Consider the following 21,055-nt stretch of genomic DNA (forward strand, 5'->3'; position numbering starts at 1 on the left):
GACATGTTGTAGCCAGATGTGACGGCGCTACTGCAACACGCATCGCCGCATATGAGTAGCAAGCCAACACGCAAACAGCCGCAAGTGAAGTAAGTAAAAAATATTTAGTCACATGCGCATTACCGCTAAAAGTAGTGGAATTACAGTAACGCGTTACTCCCAACACTGATTATCAGGCCCTGTGTTTGGCGCTAGCACTGTTAGCATAGCTTAGCATAGATCATTGAATCTGATTAGACCGTTAGCATCTCTCTTGATATGATATTATAGCCTGACAAGCCAGACCCACATCAAGATGTTGGGAACGCACCATTGGCAGGGCTCAATCTGAGGGGCGGGATAAACGCTTGTCTTTCAAATTCTCTCCCTCCATCTTGAAAGTACATTAGCCAAAGAGGGACATACCCGTAAATTCAAGCTTGGCCTTTGGCGTTTTAACACTCGATGGCTCCGTGTCCAATGTGGACGAGGGCGAACTGGAAGCCATGTTAATCTTGGACTAAATCGGCCACCGTAGGAGTTCAAACGAAATCGGAATTGAGAGAAACTAATATTCACTGGATGGTCATACACAAGTTCACCACTAGATGGGGGAAAATATCACACAGTGCAGCTTTAAGAATGACTTCAGTGGCGTTCTTTGTTCTTTTCTCAAAGAAAAGCTTCCAGAGTCGATTGGAAAGACTGGCGCTTGCTAGCTTCTGTGTTTACGAGTAGCCCGCGGAACCGCCACAACTCTGCCCTCATTATGACACCTAAACATTAAACTTCCTCCACCCCAGTAAAACCAATGCAATTTATTTTTCTTCAATAATATTTTTTCTTTTTAATTTTGTATTTTGACATGATTTGATGATATTTTTTAATATTTATGCAATAATTATGGTCTATTTTTGCCATTGAAAATTATACTTTTTTTTTTTGTAATTTTTTTTATTGCAGTATTTCAGGTTAAAGGTCCCGTTTTTCCGGATTTTTTGAAGCTTTGATTGTGTTTACAGTGTGCAATATAACATGTGTTCATGTTTCGCGTGTAAAAAAACACAGTATTTTTCACACAATTTACTGATCTGATTAGCGCTGTTCTCACTGTCCTCAAAACGGCTCGATGATTTCCTTATTCTATGAAGTCCCTCCTTCAGAAATACGTAACGAGTTCTGATTGGGCCAGCGGTTTCCGTGTTGTGATTGGTTGCCCGGAAAGGTCCCGCCTCTCCCCATAACGAGGAGATGAACGCGCTCAAACTACAGTGTCCCTGAAGGACAAACAAAGGTGATTTGACTCCGGGATGAAAATAACAGCGTCTCGACGACATGGCGACAAACGCAACACTTCCTCTTCTCCACGCGGGAGAGCAACAAGACCACGCCCCCTTTTTCGCGTATTCTTGTGGGCGGAGTTTAGTCAACAAACTGTTCTACTGACGTCTTTAAAGCAGGAAGTACCAGGATGTAGAACAAACCGGCCGTTCGCTGTAGGCTTTGAAAGGGAACTTCTGTTAAATAAAATATCTCGCTTGGCATTGAACTTTGAGCTTTATAATTTTACAGGTATTATTTATGCTCTAACAGCAACATTACACACTAACTAAAGTTTGAAAAATGGGATCACGAAGAACAGGACCTTTAAAATAGAGACTAGCCCTTCAAAATATATATATTTGAAGGCAGATTAGCCCCTCTTTTGGGATTATTTAAGAAATCATAACCACTAGAGGTCTCCATGGAGAGGCTTGAGAATTCACTAGTTCTCTTTTGAACACATTTAATGATTTTCTTTTGATGGATTTGAATATTTATTAAAAAAAATCTCAAAAGACTATTTATTATAAAGTTTTAGATTTTTTTTTGTGTGTTAGAAATATAGTTTTTTTTCTGTGAATTTGTGTTTTTGCAGATTTCCCATTCATTTCCTATGGTGGTCATTTTTGACCGAAGAGCTCAAGTCGGAGTATTTTTTTTACGACCAATTAGCATGCTCGAATCATGAGCTCAATTTTTTTGTGTGTTTACATCCCTAATGCTAGAAAAGTCACAGTTTCATATCATTCTGATGAAGCTGTGATTTTTAAAAATTCTAAATGTGGTTCATAGGTTCAGTTTTTCATAGGTGTGTGTGTATAAGTGTGTGTGTGTGTGTGTGTGTGTGTGTGTGTGTGTGTGTGTGTGTGTGTGTGTGTGTGTGTGTGTGTGTGTGTGTGTGTGTGTGTGTGTGTGTGTGTGTGTGTGTGGATGTGTCAGTATCACACTCTTGATGTTTTAGAGAGTCACCCCTTCACTACGGTGTACTTTTTTTCAGCATTGTGGCCGATTTGTATATTGTCACCCACAAATATTCGGAGAATTTTTGTGTTTTTGACGATTTCCCATTCATTCTAGGGTGCGTCTACATTTCTAGGCTAATGATATTACGCAGCGGCTGAAAATAGTCCCAGCGCTCCCTGTGTGAGCCGGTCGTCACATTGGTTATGTTGACGGAAGTTAGCCTATTTTCTAGGGCTAGGTAAAAAATATAGGTTTCTCGATTTTAATCGATTCTCACTTTTACAAAACAATATCGATTCTTAAATCCCAAGAATCGATTAGTCATCCTGTTTTCAGTTATGAATGAAATAAACATTGTAGCGCGCCTCCCATCCAATAAATCACTATAATCTTTGTGCTTTATTACTATTGATATGAAACAAAGTCTCAGATTTCAGATTACGTCAATTTTTTATGAAATTCAAAAATATAAATACCGCTTTGGTGCAGCTCAAGCTTAGAACCGGCAGATGAACTGATCTTCTCTTCCGCATTAATATCAGTAACAGCGCGAAATAAACATGAATGAGCTTCTGAAAGTGTGTTAAAGCTACAGAACAACTTACTGAAATCCGTATAAAGTCACATAGAATCGCTCAAGTGTTTTAACCACAGAAAGACGTAAAATGGCTTGTAAACATTGTAAACATAAACTTGTCATGTAACGTCACATTTACCTCAGAAAAACCATACCCAGTGTCCATAAACTCGCTAGTCAGCTAGAAAAATTAACTCTAGAGATGAGCATTATGCTAATTATATGCACCATTACATAGGCTATTGATTGTCATATTTAATGTTCTTCAATATTTAATGCATGTATGTAGCCTATGAATCAATCTGGCAAGTTTTTATGACAGCCAAATGTTTATATGTAAAAAAAACGAATTGGAGTTGAAATATGATTATGGAATTGAAAAGATCATATTACATCTTTATTATTATAAAGAACTAAAATCATTTAGTGTAATTTAAGTGTTTGTATACAAATCAGTTAATTTGTACCTTCAATATTAGTAGGCTAATGTAGTACAAATGACTCCCATAGTTTACAACATTAGTTCAGAGATTTGTTTTCCTTGAGAAAATTGGCCATGTATTAAACCTGATATATATCTAAAATAGGGCTGTCAAAAGATTAATCGCATCCAAAATAAAAGTTTGTGTTTACATAATATATGTGTGTGTACTCTGTTAATTATTATTTATATATAAATACACACACATTCATGTATAAATGTAAGAAATATTTGCATGTATATACATTTATATAATCTATAATATATATATATATAAATGTTTTATATATAAAAATAATATTTTTTTCTTAAATATATACATGCTTGTGTGTGTATTTATATATAAATAATAATTAACAGAGTACACACACATATATTATGTAAACACAAACTTTTATTTTGGATGTGATTAATCGCGATTCATCTTTTGACAGCGCTAATCTAAAATAATCGATATTGAATCGAATCGAAAGCTTGTGAATCGAAATCGAATCGAATTGTGAAATTTGCGTCAATACCCAGCCCTACTATTTTCAGCCGCTGTGTAATATCATTGCGCCGCTGCACTCATGGGACGAGATGCTAACGGTCCAATCAGATTCAATGATCTATGCTAAGCTATGCTAAAACTGAATGGATTCGAAAACGGTCAAACTCTAGGGGAGTCGGAAAATGAGCAAAAATAGTGGCGTGTTCCTATAAATCCCATTTTACATCTGCAATGTGAAGCGTTTGCGCGCAAGGTCATACTTTTGCTTTCAGAGTCGCGGTCAGAACGACGGAGAATCCTGAGGCTTTATCCAGCAGGTCTGCTTCATAACCGAGCCCTTGCAATTCCACCGTCTCCATGAAATAATGTTCCTCTTGTATCAAGTAGGCTAAACAGGAAAAAAACACGGTTGGTTTAGGCGTCCAACAACATCGTAATATTGTGATTCTGTGAGCGAATTACTTTATATGGAGATGAATTCACCTGTCATGAAACCCACAGCCGCCCCAATGATGAGAAGAATCAGTATCGCGGCTAATATCATACATGTGCGAACGGAGAGCCGTGATTCGCCCTCGGGCCACTTATTCAAGTCTTTCTTCTCCATTTCAGTCTATACAAAGACCTGCAACACAACCTGGACATTCAACCTGTAAAACACAACAACACAAGCGCAGGTAAAAACAGGATTGGGTTTTTAAGATATCAAAAGTTATAGCGTCTCCCTTGGGTACTGACAGTGGGATGATAAAGTATTATTTCTCCGGCCATTGAATGAGACAATACTAGGAGTGGTATTGTAGAAATATGATGTTTCAGAGAGTATGGATATTGTTACGGGTTGTAAATGCAATAACAACTCTCTGATTACATAGATGCACATGAAAAACACAATATACTGAGAGTACAGAACATTATGTCAATTAAAACTAGGCTTGCATCAACAATTTGGCACATTAAAACAATATATTCCTATTAAAACTGACCATTTATGCCACTTAAAACGTATATTGCTAAATTATAATGGTTTATGCATGCATCAGTATCAAACATATGCTGTTAACTATTATTTTGTTTATAACGTTATTTTCTGAGCTTGAAACAGTAATACAACGAGCAAAAACTGTGTGTGCAGCCATTTTAAGACGAATAGACAAGAAAATGTTGTCACTCACCGTTTCACACAGCATTTGGTCACTGATGCATCTGGACTTTACGTTGACGTCCGAGTAAAACGCACGCCACGTTTGGACACTCGCTGTTATGCTGGAGGATTGTGTGTAGGCGTGGCTTTACGCAGGTGAGGACGGAATCGCGCCTTTGATTGGCCGGTGCCACAGAATATACTTTTTTTTATTTTATTATTTAAACAAAATCCTCTGTTATTTCACACAATACCGTTTTAAGATATTTAAGGGATTTAACGAAACAATAGACTGTTGTTCTTGGGAGGGGTTTCTCAATCCAAAACAAAACTAAAAGCTTTTACTGGAAACCGTTTCAAATTTCCTGCCCAGCAACAGCGCTGTGATGACGCGTTGTAACGGTCATCAATATCGTAAATCCTGCAAAGTTTTTTGTATCTTCATTTTTTTTAAACGTATGTACATTTATAACACTAATACTTTGTATTATATTACGTTTTCATCAAATTACAAAAAAAAAACAAATAAGTTCCCGCTGCTGTGAGGGCGTTTGGTTGGTAAAAATTAACATATTTCTCCCTCTTCACTGCCGTTATCAATCTCTCTCTATTTTCCCCCTCTTTTTGAAAGTTGTGAAATCACTATTGTGGCGTTTTTCTTTTGCTATTTGAGCAAATGGGGACATACAAATATATTTAATGTATTCTCTCATTCACCGCTATACAAATTAACCCAAAATGACTTCCGTTATTAGCTAACTGCTGCTATTTTATATATTTTCCGTCCAATAATACATTTTTAAAATCAATGTACAACTTTTTGTGTGTTGTCATGTGTGTATTTTCTCGTTATTTACATTTATATACACACTACCAGTCAAAAGTTAGGAAATATTAAGGTTTTTTAATGTTTTTGAAAGTAGTCTCACCGAGGCTGCGTTTATTTGATCAAAAATATCAGTAATATTGTGAAATATTTTTACAATTTAAAATAAGTTTCTTCTATGTGAATATATTTTAAAATGCAATTTATTTCTGTGATTCAAAGCTGAATTTATCGTCACATGATCCTTCAGAAATCATTCTAATATGATGACGTGAGCTCATGACACATTTATGATTATTATCAGTGTTTTTTCAGGATTATTGAATGAATATAAAGTTCAAAAGAACAGTATTTATCTGAAATAGAAAGCTTTGTACCACCGTTCAACAGTTTTGGGTCGATAAGAATTATTATTATTATTATTATTTTGGGGGGAAAGAACTTAAAGAAATGAATACATTTATTAATCAAGGACGCATTAAATTGATCAAGTGATAGTAAAGACATAAATAATGTTGCAAAAGCTAAGCTTTTGAACTTTATGTTCATTAAACAATCCTGAAAAAAAACACTGATAATAATCATAAATGTGTCTTGAGCTCAAATCATCATATTTGATGATTTCTGAAGGATCATGTGACACTAATGATGATAAATTCAGCTTTGAATCACAGAAATAAGTAACTTTTTAAAATATACTCACATAGAAAAAGGTTATTTTACTATACTGCAAATAAATGCAGCCTCGCAGACTACTTGGCTGGTAGTGCATGTTAATTTTTATTGATTTTTTAATGTATTGAACATTTACCTCAGGCAAAATTAAATGCAACGTGCCATTCTTAGACCACCTCTCCTCAGACTTCTCCTGACCTGGAATAGTATTAAGAGTTGGCCCGTCTTCAGAAAGCAGCTCCTCTTACAGACCCCTCTAAAGTTAACCATCAGTTAACAGACCCTGAACCAGTATAACCGTGTTACCCAATAAAGCCCAGACTTGGGTGCCAGTGCGCACTGATAAAATCTGGAAAGCCCTGCCGTTCAAAAGAGCACCAACACTGAGGCTTTCATTCATAACTGCGAGAAAACCACCATCACAAACGGAGGGACCGACACATCTCGATTCGCCTCACACGTATTGCGTTAAATATCAAGAGTGAAAACTATACTGGAACTGGTGAGTATATTGATGTACATAGTGTAAAGGTAAATCCAGAAAGGTTACAAGCAGGTCTTTGTGAAGCATGAATGGCTAATCTCATTCGGATAGCTCCTCTTGGTGGAAAAACCCTTGTTTTTAGTAAAACATGATCACCTGTACGTCAAAAGTAGTGTATTTTTGCACTAATTTGACCAAAAAAAATCACCCGAACAGGGAAGGGTCCATGACTGAGTCTTTAATCTGAGGAATTAGTCAATGTAAAACAGAGTCACAAAAGCAAACAAGAATGTTTTCTCAAGGCGTCTTGAAACCAAAGGCCTTCGAAATATTACACAAATAGTGTTTGTGTGTACAAAAGCTAGTGTAAAAACTGTGGGATATTCTTTAGCTTGAATTAGAAATGGTTATTATTATTGTGCAAATGAACGTCAGCACTGAAAGAACACATTACGCACCTATTTTCATGAACAGAAAACCATATAATTCAAAACCATAATCAACACACACAAAACATGCAACTAAACCATCCCAAACACACTTATCCTGAGTCTAAATACAAAGTTTTCATGATTTCTAACAAAAAACATCTGTTTTCTTCACCAGACATCTACACAATGCAAGAGAAAAGAAAAATATTATCCATCCTGCTGTTGAACGAAAGGGTTGGGAATGGCCTCCATCCCATCCTGGGGACAGATGAGCACGACGGACGTCCCTCGACAGACCACAAGGCCGAGCTGTCTCGTGTCTTCGGTCAGCTTGTACTGATCATCCGGATCTGTTCGGAATCGTTAGGCTGAGATTAGCAATCATATACAACGACTCTGGATAAAAGATTAACAAATATTTACGGCTACGTTCAAACTGCAGGGAAATGTGGCCCAAATCCATTGTCACAAAACACATGGAATCGGATTATTTCAATTCTGATTTGTGCCACTTCCATATAGGGATCGACCGATATGGATTTTTTAGTGCCGATGCCGATTTTTTTTCCTCAGCCTTAGCCGATGATGATACGAGCTGCCGATTTTCTTGAGCCGATATTTGGAGCCGATACTGCTTTTGCTCCCTCAATTTACATAAAAAAGAATTCACAATGATCATGATGATAATTTAATTTAAAATTAAAAAAAGGAACATTTATTGAACTAAAAAAAAACTATATTTAACAAATAGTAAAAACAGGTGAGGTAGAACAAGAAAAAAAAGAGTTCAGTGGTGAAAAATTCTGAAAATAAATATTTAAGCATAAATAAAATAATGACACTATTGCACACAGTATCAACAAGCGAGCAGCATAATAAAGTGCACACTGACTGCACTATACTTCATTTAAAACTATTTACAATCTAGTCATTTAATGGCTACACTCTAAAAAATGCTGGGTTAAAAATAACCCAAGTTGGGTTGAATATGGACTAACCCAGCAATTGGGTTGTTTTGACCAAGCAGTTGGGTTAAATGTTTGCTTAAAACAGCCCAATCGCTGGGTTAAAACAACCCAATCGCTGGGTTAGTCCATTTTCAACCCAACTTGGGTTATTTTTAACCCAGCATTGTTTAGAGTGTAGGTGCACTTCACTTAATCTCTTGTAGAGCAACACCAGCGGTAATTCAGGAGAAAATCTCCCAATGCTCCACGTGAAACTTCAGTCTTTCCACCTTTTACCATCGTGTCAATTCTCAATTGATTTTGATTAATATGCGCGAGGGAGAGCAAGAGAGTTTTAAGACGGTGAGAGCTGCCCTGTGGACGCCTGTCTGGAAATAATGCAGGGAAAAAATATCGGCGAACGCAGCAGCTTTATATCGGCCGATACACGTAAAAATCACAAATATCGGCGAACGCAGCAGCCTTATATCGGCCGATACACGTAAAAATCACAAATATCGGCGAACGCAGCAGCTTTATATCGGCCGATACACGTAAAAATCACAAATATCGCCGAACGCAGCAGCCTTATATCAGCCGATACACGTAAAAATCACAAATATCGCGAACCCAGCAGCCTTATATCGGCCGATACACGTAAAAATCACAAATATCGGCGAACCCAGCAGCCTTATATCAGCCGATACACGTAAAAATCACAAATATCGGCAAACCCAGCAGCCTTATATCAGCCGATACACGTAAAAATCACAAATATCGGCAAACGCAGCAGCTTTATATCAGCCGATACACGTAAAAATCACAAATATCGGCGAAAGCAGCAGCCTTATATCGGCCGATACACGTAAAAATCGCAAATATCGCCGAACGCAGCAGCCTTATATCGGCCGATACACGTAAAAAGCACAAATATTGGCGAACGCAGCAGCCTTATATCGGCCGATACACGTAAAAATCACAAATATCGGCGAACGCAGCAAATATCGGCCCGATATATCGGTCTAACACTACTTCCATATGTGGTGGTAAATCCGTTTTGCAATGCGATGGATTTGATTTTGGTTGTCATTTGTTGAAATAAATTTTAAAATATATACAGGTGCTGGTCATATAATTAGAATATCATCCAAAAGTTGATTTATTTCACTAATTCCATTCAAAAAGTGAAACTTGTATATTATATTCATTCATTACACACAGACTGATATATTTCAAATGTTTATTTATTTCAATTTTGATGATCATAACTGACAACTAAGGAAAATCGCAAATTCAGTATCTCAGAAAATTAGAATATTGTGAAAAGGTTGAATATTGAAGACACCTGGGGCCTCATTTATAAACGTTGCGTACGCACAAAAGGCGGCGTACGCCGCTCTCTACGCAATAACTGGTATTTATAAAAAGCAAACTTGACGGGAAAATGTGCGGTACTTCACGCAAGCTCTGACCCAGGCGTTCGCACAGAAACGGGTGAAATGAGAAATGGCGACACCGTCGGCAGATGAAGAAACACGTGAAAGTGTGTGAAACTGTAGACCTGCCTCTCATAAATAACACCAAGACTTCACAAAGCAAGTCTTACAATTAACGGCCTACACGAACACCCGTTTGATCGATCTGCAGTGTAAAACAAACAAAATCAAACGAAAATGATAACAAATGCAAATTAACACATATTTTCAAAATGAAAAGTGAAATAGCATATGTTCTGCAATAATATTGGCATGTTATGCAATTCATCCTCATAAATAATATGGTAAACAGAACGAAATAATGTGCAAAAACTGATATTCTCGTCAATGTGTCCGTCTGGCGGAGCAGATATAGAGGCAAATAGATAGACAGATAGATAGACAGATAGATAGATAGACAGACAGACAGACAGACAGACAGACAGACAGACAGACAGACAGACAGACAGATAGATAGATAGATAGATAGACAGATAGAGAGACAGACAGACAGATAGATAGAGACAGACAGACAGATAGATAGAGACAGACAGACAGACAGATAGATAGAGACAGACAGACAGACAGACAGACAGACAGACAGACAGACAGACAGACAGACAGACAGACAGACAGACAGACAGACAGACAGACAGACAGACAGACAGACAGACAGACAGACAGACAGACAGACAGACAGACAGACAGACAGACAGACAGACAGACAGACAGACAGACAGACAGACAGACAGACAGACAGACAGACAGACAGACAGACAGACAGACAGACAGATAGATAGATAGATAGATAGATAGATAGATAGATAGATAGATAGATAGATAGATAGATAGATAGATAGATAGATAGATAGATAGATAGATAGATAGATAGATGTATTAATTGTCCACTGGTGAAAGTTGTTTGCATAGTAAAATGTCTTCATCAGCTACGGAATCAGGGTATTCATGCATATGCCTTTAGTTTTCTTTTTGATCAAATAACGTATGACGTAGGCCTATGTCTCAACCATTCAGAAAAGCTGCAAGACATTACATTTGCACTGAACTATTTCCCATTTCCACGTAGATTATAACCGACATATGTAGCTTGTCAGATGGAAATAAAAAGCCCATCACAATGTGTAATGACGCACAATGGCTGATCTTGAGCTCTAGAAGATGTGGCGAATGGAAGGATTCGGAGTGAAGAACGCATCTTCAGACATCAAGAAGACTCGCTGGCAAACGAGGACACACTCTGGCGATGGAGCGCTAGACGCTTTTTTGCCTCGACTTTGATGTCCGACCATTTCTTTTTTATTTCGGCGATGGTCTGAGGTTGTGAGGCGACAGCATTTACGGCGTCTGCAACCTTTGGCCACTCAAGTGCCTTTTTGGCATTAGTAGCCTAATGCCCACACTGTGCCCTCCAAACAACATTTGTCTCCTCTTTTCCACCTCGCCAACGATAACTTCTACTTCAAATTGAGTGATGTTACGTTTTTTTATTTCCTCTCTGTGTTTGCCATGATTTCGCAATCGATGAATATTAACTTGTGGGCGTTTTGCGGACTATTTATGGTCAACTATGGGCGTGACATGAAGCCGCAAAAGCTGCGCTACATTTAGAATTGATTGTGATTTATTAAGGGAAAACAGCGTAGGAGGTGCGTGCGCACGGTTTTATAAATCCGAATATTTCTGTGCGTACGCACGTCCTATGTTTCATCCGTACGCCACTTCTGACGCAAATCCTACGCAAAGTTTTATAAATGAGACCCCTGGTGCCACACTCTAATCAGCTGATGAACTCAAAACACCCGCAAAGGCCTTTAAATGGTCTCTCAGTCTAGTTCTGTAGGCGACACAAACATGGGGAAGAAGCTGACCTGGCAGCTGTCCAAAAGACGACCTTTGACCCCTTGCACAAGGAGGGCAAGACACAAAAGGTCATTGCTGTTCACAGAGCTCTGTGTCCAAGCACATCAATAGAGAGACGAAGGGAAGGAAAAGATGTGCTAGAAAAAAAGTGTACAAGCAATAGGGATAACCGCACCCTGGAGAGGATTGTGAAACACAACCCATTCAAAAAAATGTGGTGGAGATTCACAAAGAGTGGACTGGAGCTGGAGTCAGTGCTTCAAGAACCACTACACACAGACGCATGCAAGACATGGGTTTCAGCTGTCGCACTCTTGGCCAACAGACAGCGCCAGAAGCGTCTCGCCTGGGCTAAAGACAGACAGGACAAAAAGTGGTCCAAAGTTATGTTCTCTGATGAAAGTAAATTGTGCATTTCCTTTGGAAATCAGGGTCCCAGAGTCTGGAGGAAGAGAGGAGAGACACACAATCCACACTGCTTGAGGTCCAGTGTAAAGTTTCCACAGTCAGTGATGGTTTGGGGTGCCATGTCATGCGCTGGTGTTGGAGCCCTTCATGCTTCCTGCTGACCAAATTTATGGAGATGCAGATTTCATTTTCCAACAGGACTGGGACCTGCACACAGTGCCAAAGCAACCAGTGCCTGGTTTAAGGACCATGGTATCCCTGTTTTTAATTGGCCAGCAAACTCGCCTGACCTTAAGTCCATAGAAAATCTATCGGGTATTGTGAAGAGGAAGATGACTGATCAGTCTGATCTCCTCATGCCACCGCATCGCTGCAGTAATTCAGGCTAAACCAGCTCCAGCTGAGCATCGAGTGCTGGACATGCTCATACTCTTCAGCTGGCCAAGATTTCTAAAAATCCTTGCTTTGTATTGGTCTTAAGTAATATTCTAATTTTCTGAGATACTGAATTTGGGATTTTCCTTAGTTGTCTGTTATAATCAAAAAAATTAAAAGAAATAAACATTTGAATTATATCAGTCTGTGTGTAATGAATGAATATAATATATGCAAGTTTCACTTTTTGAATGGAATTAGTGAAATAAATCAACTTTTTGATGATATTCTAATTATATGCCCAGCACCTGTATATAGTGTGTTGGTGTCTGACGCAAAACGCCATTAAAAGGCAACAACTTTTAAAGTTAAAAAGTGATAAAAGTTACATAAACGATAAAAGCTCTTAGTGGTTTCTCGGTTTGAGCAACAATAAACGACGCAAAACGTGAGATTGTGTTAGTGATTCCTACGTAGAAAATCACGCCCTGCCCTCCATCTACATTTCACGCCACAGCATCGCTTAATTTAATGTTCTCCGCTGTGTGATTTTAAAAAATGATTATTTTGCGCATGCGGGTCAGTCCAGGACCATTATCTGTTCTGTTCACACTGGAATCTGATATTGACCACATTTAAAACAACAATGTGGACAGCTATACAAAACAGTGCAGTGTGAATGTAGTCGGGTCAATGACATGACATGTTTTTGTGTCCGAATTCATTACTTTCCTAAAAAGAATTTTAATAAATACATGTCATATATCAAATTGATCTACAATATTTCCTTTATGAGAAACCCTTTCAATTTTTGGGGGGAAATTCAATTGACTTTTTGAGTTGTGGCGTTTGAAAGACCAAAAACGTACAAAACTGCAATAAAAAGGTTAATTTTCCCAGTAAAATTCTTAATCAAATAGTTAAATTCCTTGTAAATGAGGGAAAATAGTGTATCAGTCCTATTTCAAAACTATTACTTAAACTTTTGTACGAAAAAATGTACTTCTTCAAATGTCATTTTATACAATGTCTCTTTAAGAAAACCATGTGACAGGATATGACATCACACAGAAGACTCCTTTGATGCAGTAACAATGTTAGTCACCCTCCCATAAATATCAGATAATTTGACATTTTTGAGTAATGATGAGGTTGATTCAACTCATGTCAGGTGGTATGACCCCTGAAACACTTAGAAAATGTGTTGTTATTATAAAATTGTGCATTTGATTTAAAAAAATGTATGCATAATCTTGAGCACATGGTCAAACATTTGCATAGGTGTCCACCTTAATGCCTGTTAGATTTGAGTTTGAAATGTCAGGTGGTGCGACCAGCAAATTTACATTTAAAACGATCAATTCCCACTGCAATTGCAAAATGAAGTAAGAAATATAACTAAACCGTTATATAATGCATACAAATAAATGTATACATGGAAAATTGGGTGTTTGAACACATAGAAAAGTGTCTGTTTATATGAATTGGACTAAAAGGGCAAAACATAAAGACATGGAAAGGGAATTTACCATGTGATGAGCATTTTAGACACTACACTGATTCATATGTATATTATTTTAAGTGAATATATGGTCGCACCACCACATTTTCTGGGTGGTAAAATCAGAAATCTTGTTTAATAATGAATTAATGCCATCTTAAAAGCTGTAAAATCAATGTGAATCAACACCATACATTTTTTGGACATAAAAAATGATTAAAATTATAATTTTTTTAATCTTAAAAACCTTTTTTGTCATTGACCCAGATGCCATGGAACCCCAAAATATGACCCTCTTTTGAATATTGTAAAGCTTAAAAAGGAACTGTATGTTTTCATGTAGACCCAAATTATACTACGACAAATAGTGTGTCAAATATTATTGCGAATATTTAGTTTCTATTAAGTTACTTATTTATTTATAGTGATTTTATTGATATTTCTACACAGATCCCACTTTGAAAACCCTTCAGAAAGAGGACGAAATTAATCAATTTAGAGACTTTACCTCGCATGTATTCAATGGTGCCATCCAACACAAGATTCAACAGCGGATCGAAGCCTTTTAAGACACCACTTGCTGAAAATAGGAAACAATATATGTTAAAGTCAATGCAATGTAGTTAAACATAATAATATGTGAATTATTTACACCACTAAATGATCTTCTGAAGCAAATGTCTCACCTTCACGACCTCCTTGGAACTTAACTCTTATGTGTTTGTCGATGTATTTCGACAAATCAAAAATGCTCTCCTTCTTTTTCTTATCTTTATCCTGAAAATCAAAACCACACAGGTCTGTGTAATATATATAACGTTATATATATATAAGACCAGTATCTCATTATGTAGCTTAGCTCCTCAATAACACATCACATTTACAATAACCAGCAGGCTTTAGTGAGTACAGTGTGAACTTTCAGAGTCCACAAGACATTTATGTGCTTACATGTTTGTTTATAAACCCCATGAGCCCATACAAACGTTTATAATGTGAACGGTGTGGAAACGTTTGTGCTACTCACCGCCATGTTCAAAACTCCTGTACGCCCCGCCCACTCGGCGTTGACGTTTGACGCCTGCCTCTCGACCAATCACAACACGCGTCGGTGAACTCCGACAGAAAGGAGTTTTAATTTTACCAGGCTTAAACACCCACAAATATATATTAAACACAGCTTCAGTGGTTTATATTAGTCTTTTACGACTGGTAAAAATGCAAATATGCTGAAATAAGATAATACTCGTGATTAGGTTAAGGCGCTCAGCACATCCGGCGAGAAACGGACAAACGCGGGAGCGAAGCGCGAAAAAACAAATGACTCGTTCCACAACCTAAAAACACGCTTTTTTAAATGTTTATTGTCGCTTTTTGTGTAATTATATGAACTCAAAATGGCGGAACTACTTTTTAACAAGCGGTTACAGGTGCAGGTGAAGAATAAAGACACCGATGAAAGGTAACACCGATTGTATGTGTATATATTTGAACATAAATGAGTGTTTAGGTTTGTTTTTCATTAATTCTCATGTATGTTATAGTATTTTAAGGGTATTTATATGACTATGTTTTAAATTACAGACGTTCAGTCATTCGTATCAGTATTGAACTGCAGACATCAACAAATCCTGTCCATAGGAAGGTGAGAAATTATCATTTATACATCATTATTTATTAAAGTACAGCCTTTTATTGGTCTTATGATTATGTTTTATCAACAGGATTTGATTGTAAGGCTGACGGATGATTCTGATCTTTACTTTTTATACAATCTTGTCATATCTGAGGAGGATTTCCAGAGGTATTGTACATTTTTTGGGTAAAATAATGAACTATATTTAGTAAAATCTGACTCAATGTGAAAATCATTTTCTTCACAGCTTAAAAGTACAACAAGGGCTTTTAATAGACTTCACATCATTCCCACAGAAGTTCATAGACTTGCTTGAGCAGTGCATTTCTGAACAGGACCGAGAAAGCCCACGGTGAGAGAAGATCTCAATAATTATCTCTTATATTATATATTTTGTTATGGCGTATTAATTGTGAGAACCGTTTCTGTTCAGGTTCCTGTTGCAGCTCACATCCGCCTCATCAGCGTTCGACCACGGTCCTTCAAACCTTAATATTGTGGAGACGAACGCTTTTAAACACCTCACACATCTCTCTCTGAAACTGCTCCCGGGATCAGATACGGATATCAAGAAGTATCTGGCCGGCTGTCTGTCCACTGTAAAGGTGCAACTCATCTTCATGGACTTTGACTATCCTTCTGGCTTTAAAAGAACACGCCACTATTTTTAATAATAACTATTTTTAATCACTCGCCTAGAGTTAAACAGTTGAGCGTTTTCTCATCCATTCAGCCGATCTCCGGGTCTGCACTTTTAGCATAGCTTAGCATAGATCATTGAATCTGATTAGACCGTTAGCATCTCTCTCAAAAATGACCAATATTTTTCCTATTTAAAACTTGACTCTTCTGTAGTTCAATCGTGTACTAACATTTGCATGTTAAAGGGTTAGTTCACCCAAAAATGTAAATTGTGTCATTAATGACTGAGCCTCATGTGGTTGGACACCCGTCAGACCTCCGTTCATCTTCAGACACAAATGAAGATATTTTAGTGTAAATCTGATGCTCTGAAAGGCCTCCATTGGCACAACTTTACACTCTCAAGACCCTTAAAAGACACTAAAGACTAAAGTTACAAAGTCCATCTCACTACAGCGGCTCTACAATAACTTTATGAAGACGAGAATAGTTTCTGTGCGCAAAAAAACCCTAAATAACGACTTATATAGTGATGACGATTTCAAAACACGGCATCATGAAGCTTCGAAGCGTTATGAATCAGTGAGTTGATTCAGCAGTTCAGAGCGTTATGAATCAGTGAGTCAATTCAGCAGTTCAGAGCGTTATGAATCAGTGAGTCGATTCAGCGGTTCAGAGCGTTATGAATCAGTGAGTCGAATCAGCAGTTCAGAGCGTTATGAATCAGTGAGTCGATTCAGCGGTTCAGAGCGTTATGAATCAGTGAGTCGAATTAGCGGTTTGGATCGCCAAATTTCAACAGTTTGGCGGTTTGACACGCGATCCGAATCATGAATCGACTCACTGATTCATAACGCTTCGAAGCTTCATGATGCTGTGTTTTGAAATCGGTCATCACTATAGAAGTCGTTATTTAGGGTTTTTTTGCGCCAAAAACTATTCTCGCCAATTCATAGTTATTGTAGAGCCGCTGTAGTGAGATGGACTTTGTAACTTTAGTCTTTAGTGTCTTTTAAGGGTCTTGAGAGTGTAAAGTTGAGCCAATGGAGGCCTTTCAGAGCATCAGATTTACACTAAAATATCTTCATTTGTGTCTGAAGATGAACGGAGGTCTGACGGGTGTCCAACCACATGAGGCTCAGTCATTAATGACACAATTTACATTTTTGGGTGAACTAACCCTTTAAGTCAATGCAAAGACGCGAGTAGACAGTCTGCGACGCGATTCGCGCAAATTGACCGTTCGCAAAGACCCGCCCCCTTTAGTTACTGTTGCTATGTCCGACATGCCATGGCGCTCTCATACCACACACGTTCTCACGTAGAGAAAACACATCGTGGAGCAAAGAGGACACTGACAACACGCCGACAGACAGGATTGAGTTACTTTTGATATGAAACAAAGTCTCAACTTTTAATGTCATTTAAAAAAAAACAATAAATACCGTTTTGTGGCTCTTTAAAGGATTAGTGCACTTTTAAATAAACTTTTGCTGATAGTTTACTCACCCTCATGTCATCAAGATGTCCATGTCTTTCTTTCTGCAGTCGAAAAGAAATTAAGATTTTGATGAAAACATTCCAGGATTGTTCTCCATATAATGGACTTCAATGGGCTCCAAACGGGTCAAATGACAGTTTCAGTGCAGCTTTAAACGACACCAGATGATGAATAAGGGTCTGATCTAGACAAACCATCAGCTTCTGAGAGAAACCCAGCAGTATTTATGATATTATTTTACCTCTTATCAGACGAGCGTGATCATCTCTGAGCTCCGCCATAACTTCCGCTAAGTGAGGTCAAAATACGAGTGTGGTCATAGATGTATCAATCGTAGATGCCTCATTAGCACCTGCACGGATCAGTAGAATGAGGCATCTACGATCGATACATCTATGACCACACTCGTATTTTGACCTCACTTAGCGGAAGTTATGGCGGAGCTCAGAGATGATCACGCTCGTCTGATAAGAGGTAAAATAATATCATAAATACTGCTGGGTTTCTCTCAGAAGCTGATGGTTTGTCTAGATCAGACCCTTATTCATCATCTGGTGTCGTTTGAAGCTGCACTGAAACCGTCATTTGACCCGTTTGGAGCCCATTGAAGTCCATTATATGGAGAACAATCCTCGAATGTTTTCATCCAAAACCTTCATTTCTTTTCGACTGCAGAAAGAAAGACATGGACATCTTGGATGACATGAGGGTGAGTAAACTATCAGCAAAAGTTTATTTAAAAGTGAACTAATCCTTTAATGTGTGGAGATCGCTGTAGCGCCTCAGTTAAAGCTGCTCGTGAACCGATCGTTTCTTCTAGTTCATTAAAAAGCACGAAATAAACATGAATGAACACTAAAAGAAATGTTTCAACCGCGGAAAGACTTTCCTGACTGCTTTGTCGGACAAAACGGCAGATTCTGCGATGTGATTGGTCAGATCGCCTATCAATCAAACTTGCGGCGAAGGGTGAATTGAGCGTTCCGCGCAAGTTGATAAATCTGAACTTTGGTGGATATTCGCGGCGCGTTAACCAATCAGAAGCTTGCTCTAGTAGTGACAACAATGAGGACACAATCATATGTGGATCCTGTGCGACACATCTTCATACTTTATAGAAACAGAATAAAAATGATCTTGCTTGGAAGAAAGTGAGTGAGGAGGTCGGACAGTCTAAAGCGCTCTTTACTCAATTTGAGCTCTATATACACATATTGAGACTACAAGCTAGCTAAAGCCGGCAAATTGAGCTTATTCACCGTATTTTAAAACAATCCATGTCAGCCATTTCACAACGAGACGAGCCGCTGGCAGAAGCCCCTCCCATGACACGAGTTCACGTCTGTTGTGTCGCGCGCCAATGAAGCGAGTAAACTCAAAATGTTCAAGCGTCCAACTACACGCGAATACCACGATTTATTTGCGCAAGCGGCGCAATGATATTACACAGCGGCTGAAAATAGGCTAACTTCAGTCAACATAACCAACGGGACGACACAGAGAGCGCTGGGACTATTTTCAGCCGCTGCGTAATATCATATCAAGAGAGATGCTAACGGTCTAATCAGATTCAATGATCTATGCTAAGCTATGCTAACAGTGCAGACCCGGAGATCGGCTGAATGGATTCGATCAAACTAAACTGATCAACTCTAGGGGAGTCGGAAAAATGAGCCTATTTTCACAAATACTGGCGTGTTCCTGTAATAACTGCATCTTTATATCTGTTTTCAGGAGGAGAAGCAGCAGTTGGAACAGAAGTTGAGAAAGACTGAGGAAGATCTCACAAGACAGCTAAATTATGCACAGCAAGTATGTCATATTCAACATGGTTTCTCCGAAGTGGATTTATACATGTATTATTTATAATATAACCACCAAATTGTTATAAATCGAACAAAACCTCACAGGTTTGATAATAGTCAGTATCATCTCATAACAAATTCATTAATTTAATATTTAAAAATTGTACAACTACTATATCCGGATATATACAGTACGTAAAAATGTTTAACTATATTGCTTGATTGTTATATCTGGTTCTGATAGAAAGGGCTCAGAATACACAGCACATCTTCAGGAGTCTAGTGTTATGCCTGATCAGTGTATACTGTATAGCATATATCACGTATTAACCATTTTGCTTGTATAGTAATTATATAGATTAACTCTTTCCCCCATCTTCCAGACCCTGTCTGAGAAAAGTCGGGAGTTGGACAAACTCCGATCTGAGTGGACGTCCCAAACGACGTCTCTGTCCAGCAGACACATGCAGGATCTCACAGCGGAGCGGGAACAGGCTCTGGAGGTGATCTGACCGCTTTTAAATAAGTTGTGAAAGTTAAAAAAATGCTGACACAAATTTTGTGTGAACAAAATGAAAGATATACAAGTATAGATATTAGGGATGCCACAATACTCAATATAATATTGAACCGTTCGGTACGGCATTGACGGTTCAATACGCGCTTGTGAATTGCGTTTTGCATTTAATTAATTATTTTTCTACTAATTCTATCATTTTCCTCCATCCCAATACTGAACAACGACATACATTCACATCACAGGTCAGTGGTGGAGTTACACTCACAGGACACTAGAGTTATTCACAATCACCAAAGTTCATTATTTGCATGCGTTTTAAAGGCTTGCCGGTTCATTCGCGTGCGCGGTTTAACATGCGCTTTTCCGAGCGCGCGCACTAAACGCCTGTCAAACACGTGATTACTGGACTAAGTAGTCGTCTTACTGCGCTAATACTAATACTACATAAACACAGTCGGTTATGTCTAAAGTGAAAGTAAAATCGGCGCGTATCTGTATATTAGATGTGTGCAGGTCTTTAATTGACAGCGGCGCAGCCTATAGTGAACACGCCGTCCTTAAAGGGACAGTTCACCTCTAAAATCATGTCATTATTTACTCACTCTAATGTTGTTCCAAACCTGTATTCATTTCTCCATGACACAATTTTAATTTTTGAGTGAACTATTCCTTTAATGTTAATACAACAACAAAAGACAAAGAGAAAATCACTCACTGCTCTTGACTGAAAAACTTTAATACAGCAGCTTTAATAAGAATCAGTGTATATTTTATAGTGAAGTGTTTTATTTTTACATTCATTCATTCAATTTCATACTTTAATGCTGCTGTACAGCTCTGAGCTGCCAGTGTAAATCTTTATATATATTTATTTTATATTATACAATACACTAGAAATACACGTTTTTTTTTACAAGTAAAGTTTTAAGTTTAAGTAAGGTTTTTCAATACTTTTAAGTAAAATAAAGAAAGGGTTTTGCAATAAAAGTCT

The 21,055-nt window shown here is 37.9% G+C and overlaps 3 protein-coding genes across 3 annotated transcripts in view; 1 reads left to right on the top strand and 2 right to left on the bottom strand.

Annotated features, from left to right (window-relative positions):
* Positions 1-4,463, bottom strand: part of tmprss9 (transmembrane serine protease 9) — a 29,711-nt gene extending 25,248 nt beyond the window's left edge. The window contains exons 1-2 of the mRNA XM_079808052.1: positions 4,297-4,463; positions 4,074-4,201 (exon numbers count right to left, since the gene is read on the bottom strand). Of these exons, the coding sequence (XP_079664178.1) occupies positions 4,074-4,201; positions 4,297-4,420 (252 nt within the window). The 5' untranslated portion in view covers positions 4,421-4,463. The remainder of the gene's footprint in view (positions 1-4,073; positions 4,202-4,296) is intronic.
* A 2,702-nt stretch (positions 4,464-7,165) lies between these two features.
* On the bottom strand, positions 7,166-15,021 carry lsm7 (LSM7 homolog, U6 small nuclear RNA and mRNA degradation associated). The gene is made up of 4 exons (XM_079807792.1): positions 14,988-15,021; positions 14,647-14,737; positions 14,469-14,540; positions 7,166-7,723 (listed from the first exon to the last, which is right to left on the bottom strand). Exons 1-4 carry the CDS (start codon positions 14,991-14,993, stop codon positions 7,581-7,583), a joined length of 312 nt encoding a protein of 103 aa, XP_079663918.1. The 5' UTR covers positions 14,994-15,021; the 3' UTR covers positions 7,166-7,580.
* A 37-nt stretch (positions 15,022-15,058) lies between these two features.
* The window catches only part of sass6 (SAS-6 centriolar assembly protein), a 37,904-nt gene continuing 31,907 nt past the window's right edge, over positions 15,059-21,055 (top strand). Inside the window, exons 1-7 of the mRNA XM_079807742.1 lie at positions 15,059-15,422; positions 15,545-15,605; positions 15,685-15,764; positions 15,844-15,948; positions 16,030-16,201; positions 19,474-19,551; positions 19,928-20,047. Coding sequence (XP_079663868.1) covers positions 15,358-15,422; positions 15,545-15,605; positions 15,685-15,764; positions 15,844-15,948; positions 16,030-16,201; positions 19,474-19,551; positions 19,928-20,047 — 681 coding nt within the window. The 5' untranslated portion in view covers positions 15,059-15,357. The remainder of the gene's footprint in view (positions 15,423-15,544; positions 15,606-15,684; positions 15,765-15,843; positions 15,949-16,029; positions 16,202-19,473; positions 19,552-19,927; positions 20,048-21,055) is intronic.

Source organism: Gobio gobio, assembly GCF_949357685.1.
Source record: "Gobio gobio genome assembly, chromosome: 24".
Taxonomy (NCBI): Eukaryota; Metazoa; Chordata; class Actinopteri; order Cypriniformes; family Gobionidae; genus Gobio; species Gobio gobio.

Coding starts and splice junctions, on each gene's coding strand:
- lsm7 (XM_079807792.1), bottom strand. Junction 14,541..14,646: donor GTTCCAAGGAGGTCGTGAAG/GTGAGACATTTG, acceptor TCCTATTTTCAG/CAAGTGGTGTCTTAAAAGGC. Junction 7,724..14,468: donor CACCATTGAATACATGCGAG/GTAAAGTCTCTA, acceptor GATTCCGAACAG/ATCCGGATGATCAGTACAAG.